Consider the following 14,755-nt stretch of genomic DNA (forward strand, 5'->3'; position numbering starts at 1 on the left):
CGCAGAGGAACATGGATCCCATCAACCACGTTCCCTGCCATTTGGACCTGTTTTACTGGCACCCACTATATATATATATATATCTATCTATCTCTATCTATCTATCTATCTATCTATCTATCTGAGGTAGGTGTATATATATATATATATATATATATATATATATATATATATATGAGAGAGAGCCTTGAAAAAGTATCCACACCCCTTCCACATTTCATCATGTTGCAACCAAGAACGTAAATGTATTTTATTGGGATTTTATGTGATAGACCGACACAAAGTGGCCATAATTGTGAAGTGGAAGGAAAATGATAAATTATACAAATAAATCTGTAAAAAGTGTGGCTGCATTTGTATTCACCCCCTTTACTCTGATACCTCTAACTATAATCTAGGGGAACCAATTGCCTTCAGAAGTCACCTAATTAGTAAATAGAAACCACCTGTGTGCCATTTATTCTCAGTATAAATACAGCTGTTCTGTGAGGCCCTCAGAGGTTTGTTAGAGAATCTTCGTGAACAAACAGCATCATGAAGGCCAAGGAACACACCAGAGGGATAAAGTTGTGGAGAAGTGTAAAGCAGGGTATAGGGTAAGAAAAATCTCCCAAGCTTTGACGATCTCAGGGAGCGCTGTTCAATCCATCATGGGAAAATGGAAAGAGTATGGCACAACTGCAACCCTACCAAGACATGGCCGTCCACCTAAACTGACCGGCCGGGCCCCTACCAAGACATGGCCGTCCACCTAAACTGACCGGCCGGGCCCCTACCAAGAAATGGCCGTCCACCTAAACTGACCGGCCGGGCCCCTACCAAGACATGGCCGTCCACCTAACCTGACCGGCCGGGCAAGGAGAGCATTCATCAGAGAAGCAGCCAAGAGGCCCATGGGAACTCTGGAGGAGCTGCAGAGATCCACAGCTCAGGTGGGAGAATCTGTCCACCGGACAACTATTAGTCGTGCGCTCCACAAATCTGCCCTTTATGGAAGAGTGAGAAGAAGAAAGCCATTGGTGGAAGAAAGCCATAAGAAGTCCTGTTGGTAGTTTGCGAATCAGCATCTTGATATGTCACACCTGTGAGGGGGACGGATTACCTCGGCAAAGGAAAAGTGATCACTAACACAGATTTGTGAATAATATTGGAGAGAAATCGGCCTTTTGAGTTCAGCTCATGAAAAATGGGGGCAAAAACAAACAAAAGTGTTGCATTTGTATAATTTTTGTTCAGTATATAAAAGATGTTACACCAAGTAAATGGATACCAACATGTCACGCTTTAACCGCTTGCCGACTGCTCACAGTATATTTACTGCGGCAGTCAGCCCCTCACAGGCAGAGCGACGTAGGTCTACGTCGCTAGCCTGTGAGGCTCTGGGGAGCGAGCGCTCCCGCACCGCACGGTCACGGACCCCCCCCCCCCCCCCCCCCCGCGCGTGTGACCGGCGGACATCGGCGATCGTCGAGGGAGAAAGTCAGGTGGCTGATGTAAACAAGCCGCCTGTCATTCTCCCCTGTGTAGAAACACTGATCACACGGTTCTACAATGTAGGACCGTTGATCAGTGTTCCTACAGCTCAAGCCACAGCCAATCACAGTTAGAATCACGCCCCTAGGGACACACACAGCCCCTCCCCCTCAAAGTTAACCCCTTCACTGCCAGTGTAATTTTACAGTAACAGTGCATATGTATAGCACTGATTACTGTAGAAATGTCACTGGTAACCCCAAAAATGTCAGTCAAGGGTCCGCCGCAATGTCGCAGTACCGCAAAAAAAAATCGCAGATCGCCGCCATTACTCGTTAAAACAAAAAACAACAAAAATGACAAAAATCTTTCCCTTTGTTAGTAAACGCGATAACTTTTGCGCAAACCAATCAAAATACGCTTTTTGCGATTTTTTTTTTTTTTTTTTTTTTTTTTTTTTTAACCAAACATATGTAGCATAAAACAAATTAGCCGAAAATGTTAAAAAATTTTGATTTTTACATTTTTTTTTGGGGGGAATTTCATATAAAAAATGTGAAAAATATTATTTTTGCAAAATTGACGCTCTTTCTTTGTTTATAGCGCATGATCAAAAAATCGCACAGGTGATCAAATACCACCAAAAGAAATCTCGGTTTGTGGGAAAAAAAGGACGTCAAATTAGTTTAGGTATAGCGTCACACTACCGCGCAATTGTCCGTTAAAGTCACGCAGTGCCGAATCGCAAAATAGGCCCTGGTCTTTTAGCAGCCAAATCCTCTGGGGCTTAAGTGGTTAAAATTGTGCACGCCCGTGCAACGTCAACAAATGATGTAAATTTTACTGTCCATAGGCGAGGATTTAAAAGCCCCTTACAGGTCACCATTTTGGATTTACAGAGGAGGTGGTCTGGTGCTGGAATTACTGCCCATGATATGATGTTCATGGTGATACCTCGTGTGTGGGACGATCGCTGTTAGCGTGAGTGCTGGACCGGACGCACGCGCTCGCCTTTGCACAAGGGGATGGGGGGCACTTTACATTTTTTTTTTTTTAACACTGTTGCTTTCCATTTTTTCTATTTCTGATCACTTTTATTGCTGTCACAAGCAATGTAAACATCCTTGTAACAGCAGTAGGCATGTGACTGTTCCTTTCTATGGAGAGATCCGGGTTCAATAAGACCCCAAATCCCTCCTCTCCCCCCTTAAAAGCATTTAATCTCACCAAGATCTGTGCTTTAGATTTTTTTTTCACAAATGGTGTTGATGATCTCCAGGTAAACCAGAAGTGATGTAATTGCTTCTGGGTTACCATAGCAGAGAGCTGATCAAAGCCGATCCCAGATTTTGGACCAGCCGGCAGACGCCCTGGCTGATCATTTAAGTTTCCTGGTGGGATGGGAGAGCTGAGGGGGGGGGGGGAACACACCTCTTTTCCCACTACTTGTAAAGCAGTCCAGCCGCTAGTTAGTGGCTAGGTTTGCTTTTACAATAGAGCCGCCCGCCAGCTCTAAAAAAAAAAAAAACAGGGCGATGCTGCCTGAAGTCCTGTGGTCTGGAAGTGAAGATACAGTGAGGGGAAAAAAGTTTTTGACACCCCCCCCTGCTGATTTTGTAGGCTTGCCCACTGACAAAGAAACAATCAGTCTATAATTTTATTGGTCGGTTTATTTTACCAGTGAGAGACAGAATAACAAAAATATCCAGAAAAATGCATTTTAAAAAAAGATATAAATTGTTTTGCATTTTAATCAGTGAAATAAGTATTTGACCCCCCGATCAATCGGCAAGATTTCCGCCTCCCAGGTGTCTCCTCTACAGGTAATGAGCTGAGATTAGGAGGATTCTCTTAAAGGGAGTGCTCCTAATCTCAGCTTGTTACCTGTAGGAAAGACACCTGTCCACAGAATCAATCAATCAGATTCCAATCTCTCCACCATGGCCAAGACCAAAGAGCTGTCCGAGGATGTCAGGGAGAAGATTGTAGACCTACACATGGCTGGAATGGGCTACAAGACCATCGCCAATCAGCTTGGTGAGAGGGTGACAGCGGGTTAGGGCACGGAATGCCAAACTGCACCCCCCTCCATTCCCTTAGGGTTAGGATCAAGACGCCCCCTCATCCCTACAATAAACCATTGCACCCAGGACAACTCCCCCTCCTGCCCACCCCTTGTCCCGGCCCTGGGTGTGGAGAGCTGGGTAGCAGAGAGTGCAGGGTCTGGAGCAGGACCAGAGGAGGGCTGGAGTCTGCTGAATGCTGAGATCAGGGGGGGGGGGGCGGGGAGACACAGACGAGGGGGTGCTGTGGCTGCAAAGAGAGCCGTGGGATCTCTTATGCGACTGCTGAGATGGTGGGGTGGGGACAAAGACAAGCCTCTCCAATGGTGGGGTGGGGGCAAAGACCAGCCTCTCCAATGGTGGGGTGGGGGCAAAGACAAACTTCTTCAATGGTGGGGTGGGGGCAAAGACAAGCTTCTCCAATGGTGGGGTGGGGGCAAAGACAAACTTCTCCAATGGTGGGGTGTGGGCAAAGACAAGCTTCTCCAATGGTGGGGTGGGGGCAAAGACAAGCCTCTCCAATGGTGGGGTGGGGGCAAAGACAAGCCTCTCCAATGGTGGGGTGGGGGCAAAGACAAGCCTCTCCAAGGCTGCATGGAGATGCACAGGAGCTGGCGGAGGAGTTCTGTCCTTCTCTCTGCTGCTGACTGCAGAGACTATGTGGCGGAGATGAGGCAGCTGCAGGAGAAGTGCAAGAACCACATGAAATGGCCTAGCGGGCCACATTCTGCCCCAGGCACTTGTGTTTGACACATGTGCAGTGGCGGTTTTAGGCAGGGGCGAACGGGGAAGTCGCCTGGGGCGGCATTTTTTCATAACACGTGGGGGGCGGCATTGCTGGGCCGCGGATCGGTACCGGACCGCCCGAGCCCTGTTCGCCCATGCCTAAAACCGCCGCAGCCGAGCCGAAGGAGCAGAGCATTGCTCCCCCCTGAGCCCGCCCATTGTGTGACAATAGCGAATGAAAATTCGCTATTGTCATACTGATCCTCCTCCTGGCCAATCAGGGAGCGGGGTCCTCCTGGTAAGTGCTGTGACGGACGGGTCTCGGGGGGGGGGGGGGGTGGGTAACGCTGGCGCTCTGCATTGAAAAGTGGCACTCTGGCATGGCATCTCTACATTGAAAGGGGGCAATGCTGTGGCACTCTGCATTAAAGGGGGCAATGCTGTGGCATCTCTACATTGAAAGGGGGCAATGCTGAGGCGCTCTGCATTAAAGGGGGCATTGCTGTGGCATCTCTGCATTTAAGGGGGCATTACTGTGGCGCTCTGCATTAAAGGGGCATTGCTGTGGCGCTCTGCATTAAAGGGGGCATTGCTGTGGCGCTCTGCATTAAAGGGGGCATTGCTGTGGCACTCTGCATTAAAGGGGGCAGTGCTGTGGCGCTCTGCATTGAAAGGGGGCATTGCTGTGGCACTCTGCATTAAAGGGGGCAGTGCTGTGGCACTCTGCATTGAAAGGGGGCATTGCTGTGGCGCTCTGCATTAAAGTGGGCATTGCTGTGGCGCTCCGCATTAAAGGGGGCAATGCTGTGGCACTCTGCATTAAAGGGGGCAGTGCTGTGGCGCTCTGCATTGAAAGGGGGCATTGCTGTGGCGCTCTGCATTGAAAAGGGGCATTGCTGTGGCGCTCTGCATTAAAGGGGGCATTGCTGTGGCGCTCTGCATTAAAGGGGGCATTGCTGTGGCGCTCTGCATTGAAAAGGGGCAATGCGTTTATTGGGGGCAACAATGCTGTGGCACTCTGCATTTATTGGGGGCATTGCTGTGGCACTCTGCATTTAGTGGGGGCATTGCTGTGGCACTCTGCATTTATTGGGGGCATTGCTGTGGCACTCTGCATTTAGTGGGGGCATTGCTGTGGCACTCTGCATTTATTGGGGGCAACAATGCTGTGGCACTCTGCATTTATTGGGGACATTGCTGTGGCACTCTACATTTATTGTTATGTTGTCATGTTATTTTTTTTTTTGGGGGGGGGGGGCGCCGGGAGGGAGTCTTGCCCGGGGAGCAATTTAATGTAGAACCGCCACTGCACATGTGTTGTACAGATACATTATATTTGTAAAACATCACCAATAAACTCAGAGCCATTTCAACAATCGGATTTAATGATGGCCGCCCACCAGAGACCAGCAGGCGCCTCGCTCTTAGTTCCAGGTCAGAGGGCTGAGGTGGCAGGGCGGCTGGAGCTCGTCACATCTCGTGGTTTTGGAATAGAAGTTGTTGGAGAGGGAATACGTTGCATCGTGTTTCTTGAAGCAGAGGGCCGCCTCTCGGTCACACTCACAGGCCCGCCTGGCGCATCCATCCAACGGATTATCCACTGGTGGGAAATAAATAGAAGATGTCAGCTCAGCCCCCGTCTACAGCAAAGAAAACCCCTTCACATTGAATCAATTCATAGTGGCTGCTCACCTGTCTGCTGGAAACTAAAAAAAAAAAAAAACCCTTTAAAAAATTCTGTGCAAATCCCAAGCATTCGCACAGCCATCACAACTCTTTCTGATAATCTTGCCAAATGTGTTTTTTCCTTTGATCGCCCGCTCCATCTAGTGGCCATAATGCAATTTTTACCTAAATATCCCAGTCAGAACAATACCACATTATAGCCACTAGATGGAGCTGACAACCAGAGAACAATATCGGAAAAATAGAAAAGCATTAGGCAAAATACAGGGATTGTTTTTGACAGACGTGCAAGTGCTTGAGACATTCGTACAGCAAATTTTTTTAAATTTTTTTTTTTATAAGTACAGTGCCTTAACTTATTCACACCCCTTGAAATTTTCCACATTTTTTCATGTTACAACAAAAAAAAGTAAATGTATTTTATTGGGATTTTATGTGATAGACCGACACAAAGTGGCGCATAATTGTGAAGTGGAAGGAAAATGATACAAATAAATCTGTGAAAAGTGTGGCTGCATTTTTATTCACCCCCCTTGACTCTGATACCCCGAACTAAAATCTAGTGGAACCAATTGCCTTCAGAAGTCACCTGATTAGTAAATAGAGTCCACCTGTGTGTCATTTAATCTCAGTATAAATACAGCTGTTGTGTGAAGCCCTCAGAGGTTTGTTAGAGAAAATTAGTGAACAAATCGTATTATGAACAGTATACAAGTCCTATATTTATATATATATATATATATATACCTCTGCCGCCCAGGGTCCAGATGTGGATCTTTGCTTTCTTTTTATCTGGCCTTTGGGGCACTATTTTATCCATGTACACCAACAGTGGGGCACTATTCCCCCCACTGACACCAATGAAGGGGTACAATGGTGCCAACAATGGAGCCCTATTCCTCCCACCGACACCAATGACGGGGCGCTATTCCTCCCACTGACACCAATGATGGGGCCCTATTCCTCCCACCGACACCAATGATGGGGCCCTATTCCTCCCACCGACACCAATGATGGGGCCCTATTCCTCCCACTGACACCAATGATGGGGCCCTATTCCTCCCACCGACACCAATGATGGGGCCCTATTCCTCCCACCGACACCAATGATGGGGCCCTATTCCTCCCACCGACACCAATGATGGGGCCCTATTCCTCCCACCGACACCAATGATGGGGCACTATTCCTCCCACTGACACCAATGATGAGACACTATTCCTCCCACTGACACCAATGATGGGGGCACTATTCCTCCCACTGACACCAATGATGGGGCACTATTCCTCCCACTGACACCAATGATGGGACACTATTCCTCCCACTGACACCAATGATGAGACACTATTCCTCCCACTGACACCAATGATGGGGGCACTATTCCTCCCACTGACACCAATGATGGGGCACTATTCCTCCCACTGACACCAATGATGAGACACTATTCCTCCCACTGACACCAATGATGAGACACTATTCCTCCCACTGACACCAATGATGGGGGCACTATTCCTCCCACTGACACCAATGATGGGGCACTATTCCTCCCACTGACACCAATGATGGGGCACTATTCCTCCCACTGACACCAATGATGGGACACTATTCCTCCCACTGACACCAATGATGAGACACTATTCCTCCCACTGACACCAATGATGGGGGCACTATTCCTCCCACTGACACCAATGATGGGGCACTATTCCTCCCACTGACACCAATGATGGGGCACTATTCCTCCCACTGACATCAATGATGGGACACTATTCCTCCCACTGACACCAATGATGAGACACTATTCCTCCCACTGACACCAATGATGGGGCACTATTCCTCCCACTGACACCAATGATGGGGCACTATTCCTCCCACTGACACCAATGATGAGACACTATTCCTCCCACTGACACCAATGATGGGGCACTATTCCTCCCACTGACACCAATGATGGGGCACTATTCCTCCCACTGACACTAATGATGGAGTATTGTTTTATCCCACTTAAATTGGGACCTTTTCTATGCCCAGTGGTCTGTCCAGACCCTCTAATGTCTGAAGGACCATAAACTTGCCCTTTGTTTCTAATGTTTGGAGAACCCTGCATTTTGTTAATATGAGGATATCAGTAGCAGAATCTCTCGGCCATTCCTCCGCTTATAATAATCACCCACAATGTGATATCTGAACATCATAAACATGGAATCTAAATGCTCTCTCTGATTTTCTAGTATTTCAAGCATTTGAAAAAGTTCTAGAAGACAGACCGAAAGCTCTTGTCATGGATGTAAGGGGCCGGTGCTGATTGCACCGTCTATGGGGATCAGACTCAGATTGTACGATCCTGGATGCAGTCTATGGACAGTAATTAGTCTTACAGCAAGTTATGTCTCCATTGAAGTAATTGTATCTGTAGAAGACCCAGTATGGGTGACATCTTCTGCTGGTGATGGAATCAAAGCAGCAATCATGGATGTGACAGCACCTGGGGAGGAACACAGACAGGAAGGTGTATATACAGGAAGAATGCAGCCTATCCATTCACTAGAGAGCGGTGACATCACTGAGAATGCAGCCTATCCCTTCACTAGAGAGCGATGACATCACTGAGAATGGAGCCTATCCAGTCACTAGAGAGCAATGACATCACTGAGAATGCAGCCTATCCAATCACTAGAGAGCGGTGACATCACTGAGAATGCAGCCTATCCATTCACTAGAGAGCGATGACATCACTGAGAACGCAGCCTATCCAATCACTAGAGAGTGGTGACATCACTGAGAATGCAACCTATCCATTCACTAGAGAGCAGTGACATCACTGAGAATGGAGCCTATCCATTTACTAGAGAGCGGTGACATCACTGAGAATGCAGCTTATCCATTCACTAGAGAGCGGTGACATCACTGACAATGCAGCTTATCCATTCACTAGAGTGCGATGACATCACTGAGAACGCAGCCTATCCATTTACTAGAGAGCGGTGACATCACTGAGAATGCAGCCTATCCATTCACTAGAGAGCGGTGACATCACTGACAATGCAGCTTATAGATTCACTAGAGAGCGATGACATCACTGAGAATGCAGCCTATCCATTCACTAGAGAGCGGTGACATCACTGACAATGCAGCTTATAGATTCACTAGAGAGCGGTGACATCACTGAGAATGCAGCCTATCCATTCACTAGCGAGTGGTGACATCACTGAGAATGCAGCCTATCCATTCACTAGAGAGCGGTGACATCACTGAGAATGCAGCTTATCCATTCACTAGAGAGCGGTGACATCACTGAGAATGGAGCCTATCCATTCACTAGAGAGCGGTGACATCACTGAGAATGCAGCCTATCCATTCACTAGAGAGCGGTGACATCACTGAGAATGCAGCCTATCCAATCACTAGAGAGCAGTGACATCACTGAGAATGGAGCCTATCCAATCACTAGAGAGCGGTGACATCACTGAGAATGGAGCCTATCCAATCACTAGAGAGTGGTGACATCACTGAGAATGGAGCCTATCCATTCACTAGCGAGTGGTGACATCACTGAGAATGCAGCCTATCCATTCACTAGCGAGTGGTGACATCACTGAGAATGCAGCCTATCCATTCACTAGAGAGCGGTGACATCACTGAGAATGCAGCTTATCCATTCACTAGAGAGCGGTGACATCACTGAGAATGCAGCTTATCCATTCACTAGAGAGCGGTGACATCACTGAGAATGGAGCCTATCCAATCACTAGAGAGTGGTGACATCACTGAGAATGCAGCCTATCCATTCACTAGAGAGCGGTGACATCACTGAGAATGCAGCCTATCCATTCACTAGAGAGCGGTGACATCACTGAGAATGCAGCCTATCCAATCACTAGAGAGCGGTGACATCACTGAGAATGGAGCCTATCCAATCACTAGAGAGCGGTGACATCACTGAGAATGCAGCCTATCCAATCACTAGAGAGCGGTGACATCACTGAGAATGGAGCCTATCCAATCACTAGAGAGCGGTGACATCACTGAGAATGGAGCCTATCCAATCACTAGAGAGCGGTGACATCACTGAGAATGCAGCCTATCCAATCACTAGAGAGCGGTGACATCACTGAGAATGGAGCCTATCCATTCACTAGAGAGCGGTGACATCACTGAGAATGCAGCCTATCCAATCACTAGAGAGCGGTGACATCACTGAGAATGGAGCCTATCCAATCACTAGAGAGCGGTGACATCACTGAGAATGCAGCCTATCCATTCACTAGAGAGCGGTGACATCACTGAGAATGCAGCCTATCCATTCACTAGAGAGCGGTGACATCACTGAGAATGCAGCTTATCCATTCACTAGAGAGCGGTGACATCACTGAGAATGCAGCTTATCCATTCACTAGAGAGCGGTGACATCACTGACAATGCAGCCTATCCATTCACTAGAGAGCGATGACATCACTGAGAACGCAGCCTATCCATTTACTAGAGAGCGGTGACATCACTGAGAATGCAGCTTATAGATTCACTAGAGAGCGGTGACATCACTGAGAATGCAGCTTATAGATTCACTAGAGAGCGGTGACATCACTGAGGATGCAGCCTATCCATTCACTAGAGAGCGGTGACATCACTGAGAATGCAGCCTATCCATTCACTAGAGAGCGGTGACATCACTGAGAATGCAGCCTGTATATAATGGACAAGGTTGGGTATATCGTACTTACCAGTCAATGTTGTCCACAGGCCACCCGCTTCCTCCGGCACCGCAGTGGCACCCATAAAATGCGTACGAAGTTATTGGCGGTCTATGGACCAGTTTTTCTATCATGAGACCAAACTGAATTAATCCGCCGTGCGTTTGAACCAACATCGCTGGATGGAGGAAAAAAAAAAAACTGGTCAGCGACAGAACGTAATCCCAATAAACATTGAATGTAAATTTGGCCGGTTCAGCAGAGACAGGACGGATTTCAATGCATCTATAGACGTTCGCGCTCGACACTAGTTGAAATAATAATCGACTTCTGGCAATCGGGATTGCTGGAAATTTTGTCTCGATCAGCTGTCTGCAGTCGCTGATCATTGTATTCCGGGGTGGGCAGGAGGGTCGGCTGCTGACATTTACCCCTGACGAAAACAGTTTGTTGAAATGCGTCAGTAGCTCTACACGTGTAATGCCATTCAGGGCTGCTGATAGAAATCGCGGGGCCCCGTACAGACTACCTGACAACCCCCCCCCCCCTCCAAGAAATTCTTAAATCTTTAAAGAAAAAAAATAAATAAATTAAAATCATTATTAGCAGACAGAAATACAACATAACTCACAGAATTCCTGTTAAAAAGATGAAACTAAGTTGATAAATAAATCTCTGCGTGGTTCATTTATGTGGCTGTAGATAGAAGATAAAAGATGGAGTTTCCTCCTGCCAGATCAGTTAGTAAATGGGTAAATAGAAGTAGTTGATACATGGATGCAGAGGGAACGGACAGTGAAGGGGAGAAGAAGAAAAGTTGCATAGTTCAGGAAATGGTCTGGGGCCCCTTTCACACTTGTGCGACCTAAAATTCATGCGATTTTGCTGCAATTTTGACTGGACTTGAAGCAATGCCTATGGCTTTGGACCTCAAAACGCATTAAAATCATCCCAAAGTAGTGCAGGCAGGGCTGTCTTTAACACGGGGCAAAAGGGGCAGCTGCTCTGGGCCCAGTCATTGATGAGGGGCCCACAGCAGCTGCCCCTTGAGCCCGCACTGCCTGCAAATAGTTGATAAGTGGATTTGGGAGGGCCCAAGAAAATATTTGCCCAGGGTCCAATGAATATTAAAGACAGCCCTGAGTGCAGGGACTACTTTGAAGTCATGCAGATATGAACGGTACTCACCTGAAATCACGGAGTACGACTTGTTATGCGACTTTGCAGTCCCAAATCGCAGGACAAGTTGCACAAGTGTGAAAGGGGCCTGGGGGATAGGAGGGGGAAGCCCAGCTACATAAAGCACACTTAAGCCCCATACACACGTACCGAATGTCGGCCGAACGACCGGCCGTCTTTTGTCCGGTGCTGTCCTGTCGGCTGAAAAGTGCAAAAGACTGCACATGAATTTTGTCGGCCAGCAAAAGCCGACTGCAGAAGTGATATCATGTGATGGTTAACTTTCCGTGTGTTTTTTTCTTTTCTGAGCATGCCCAGTCTTGCTAATCTGCTGTTTGTCGGCCGAATTCTGTACTGACTGGCGAACAATCGGCCGTTCTGGTGATGGCCAACAAAAATTTTAAAGTCTGCACGACAGATTCTGTTCGGCCGAAAATGTGCTGTCGGCTGTCGGAAGCATCATACTAACAAGCCTACAACCGGCCGATCAGTCGTCGGCCGAATATTTACGGCCGACAATCGGTACGTGTGTACGGGGCTTAAGCTGCACTGGGACAATATAACAGGCAGCTATGGAACCGGTGTAACAGTAAATTCTTCACCCCGTGGGAATGCATCTGATCAGCTGTGACTGTGTCAGAAAGACAGAGCAATGGGGGGGGGGGGAGAGAGATGAAAAAATTATACAGGCTGGGACAAGGAGTATAGGAAGAAGTGCACAGAAAGATACAAAGTTTCAGAGATAAATTCCTGAGCAGAGATAACATTAGAGCCAGGGCTGGGAGGGGGATTACTGAGGGACAACTGTCTCTCTCAGCAGATAAAAGCTGGCAGCAAGGAGAGAAATCAGTTTTCAGTTGCTAAGAGGAAGATTTCTGTAAATGCCATTCATCATGAATCCCCCTCCCTGTGTAGGCCCCCTTGTGTGCTCGGGCCCTCTACAAGAGGACCGGTGCCCCCCCCCCCATCAGAGGCCCTGATGCCATTTAAAAGCAAGGTCTGTTTGTAACTGATGTAAAACGTGGAGAGAGTAGAGGTATATTTCCAATATTGTATTATTTACACACAGATCTTGCTTTTGAATGACATTACACATGTAGAGTCTTCTTCAGGGGTATATGTAGTACATATATAATACAGGGACCGAGGTAAACATCAGCCATATGGGTTAAAACTATAGACTGATGATATTTTATCAATCTTTATTTTAATCCATATGGATGATATTTCCCTCCTTGCATTATATAGGTAGCACATTTACCCCCTGAAGAAGACAGTTTGTTGAAACGCGTCAGTTCCCTCCACGTGAATAATGTCATTCAAAAGCGAGATCTGTCTGTAATTGATGTAATATATGGAGAGTGTAACGGTAAATTTTCTATAAGTTATTGTAACAATAATGATAGAACCTTTGTTTGCTTGGCTGTGATATTTGTGCTGAATAAAATGATTGTATTTGTAAGATTTTGTAGTTGCTGTCCTATCCTCCATATTTTACTCTTCAGGGAGAATAACTGAATAAAAAAACGTTATCGCTCACCGAAGCTGAGGAGGGTCGCCAGGGATGTCACCATGTTCTGGCTGGAGCAGCATCAAACTTCGGGAATTTTTCTGCAGGACAATAAAAAAATCTGTTTCAGGAATTTGTCAGCATCCAAAATTTCATGTCCTTCTTATCCCAGAGTAGCAAAATGTATTCATGTCTCCCCCTCCTCTGCAGGAGAGATAATAGAACGCAGAATATAATAGCTAAGAAATGACATAGACATAACCACCCACCTAATATAGAGTAGGTCCCCCTCTCCTGACCCATCCAGGCATGGACTCCACTAGACCTCTGAAGGTACGCTGTGGGATCTGGCACCAAGCCGTCAGTAGCAGATCCTTTAAGTCCTATAAATGGGGAGGTGGAGCCTCAATGGATCGGACTTCCAGGACATCCCACAGATGCTCGATTGAATTGAGCTCTGGAGAATTTTTGAGGCCAAGTCAACACCTCAAATTTGCTGTTGTGTTCCTCAAACCATTCTTAAATTTATCTGAGCAGGCCATCTTCCTCCATTGCTCCATGCTCCAGTTCTGATGCCCCCCCCACCTCCATCAATGAGCCTTGCCCCCCCCCACCTCCATCAATGAGCCTTGCCCCCCCGCTCCACCTCCATCATTGAGCATTCCCTCCACCTACATCAATGAGCCTTCCCTCTCCACCTCCATCAATGAGCCTTGCTCCCCCCCACCTCCATCAATGAGCCTTGCTCCCCCCCACCTCCATCAATGAGCCTTGCCCCCCCCCGCCCCACCTCCATCAATGAGCCTTCCCTCCACCTCCATCAATGAGCCTTCCCTCCCCACCTCCATCAATGAGCTTTGCTCCCCCCACCTCCATCAATGAGCTTTGCTCCCCCCACCTCCATCAATGAGCTTTGCTCCCCCCACCTCCATCAATGAGCTTTGGTCCCCCCACCTCCATCAATGAGCCTTGCCCCCCACCTCAAATAAATGAGCCTTGCCCCCCCCCACCTCTATCAATGAGCCTTGCCCCCGCACCACCTCCATCAATGAGCCTTGCCCCCCACACCTCCATCAATGAGCCTTTCCCCCGCACCACCTCCATCAATGAGCCTTGCCCCCCCCCACCTTCATCAATGAGCCTTGCCCCCCCCCACTTTTATCCATGAGCCTTGCCCCCCACCTCGAATCAATGAGCCTTTCCCCCCCCACCTCCATCAATGAGCCTTGCTCCCCCCCCCACCACCATCAATGAGCCTTGCTCCCCCCCCCACCACCACCAATGAGCCTTGCTCCCCCCACCACCATCAATTAGCCTTGCTCCCCCACCTCCATCAATGAGCCTTCCCTCTACCTCCACCAATGAGCCTTGCTCCCCCCACATCCATCAATGTGCCTCCCCCCCCCCACCTCCATCATCGAGCCTTGCCCCC

The 14,755-nt window shown here is 48.0% G+C and overlaps 1 protein-coding gene across 1 annotated transcript; it reads right to left on the reverse strand.

Annotated features, from left to right (window-relative positions):
* Nucleotides 1-5,686: 5,686 nt before the first annotated feature.
* Nucleotides 5,687-13,443, reverse strand: LOC309569047 (phospholipase A2-like; the record flags this gene model as incomplete). Its single annotated transcript, XM_082274808.1, has 4 exons — nucleotides 13,354-13,443; nucleotides 10,665-10,812; nucleotides 8,322-8,428; nucleotides 5,687-5,862 (listed from the first exon to the last, which is right to left on the reverse strand). The coding sequence occupies exons 1-4, from the start codon at nucleotides 13,385-13,387 to the stop codon at nucleotides 5,687-5,689; spliced, it is 465 nt and encodes a 154-aa protein (XP_082130934.1). The 5' UTR covers nucleotides 13,388-13,443.
* Between the last annotated feature and the right edge of the window lie 1,312 nt (nucleotides 13,444-14,755).

Source organism: Pelophylax lessonae (assembly GCF_965119305.1).
Source record: "Pelophylax lessonae genome assembly, chromosome: 12".
In the NCBI taxonomy this organism is placed as follows: domain Eukaryota; kingdom Metazoa; phylum Chordata; class Amphibia; order Anura; family Ranidae; genus Pelophylax; species Pelophylax lessonae.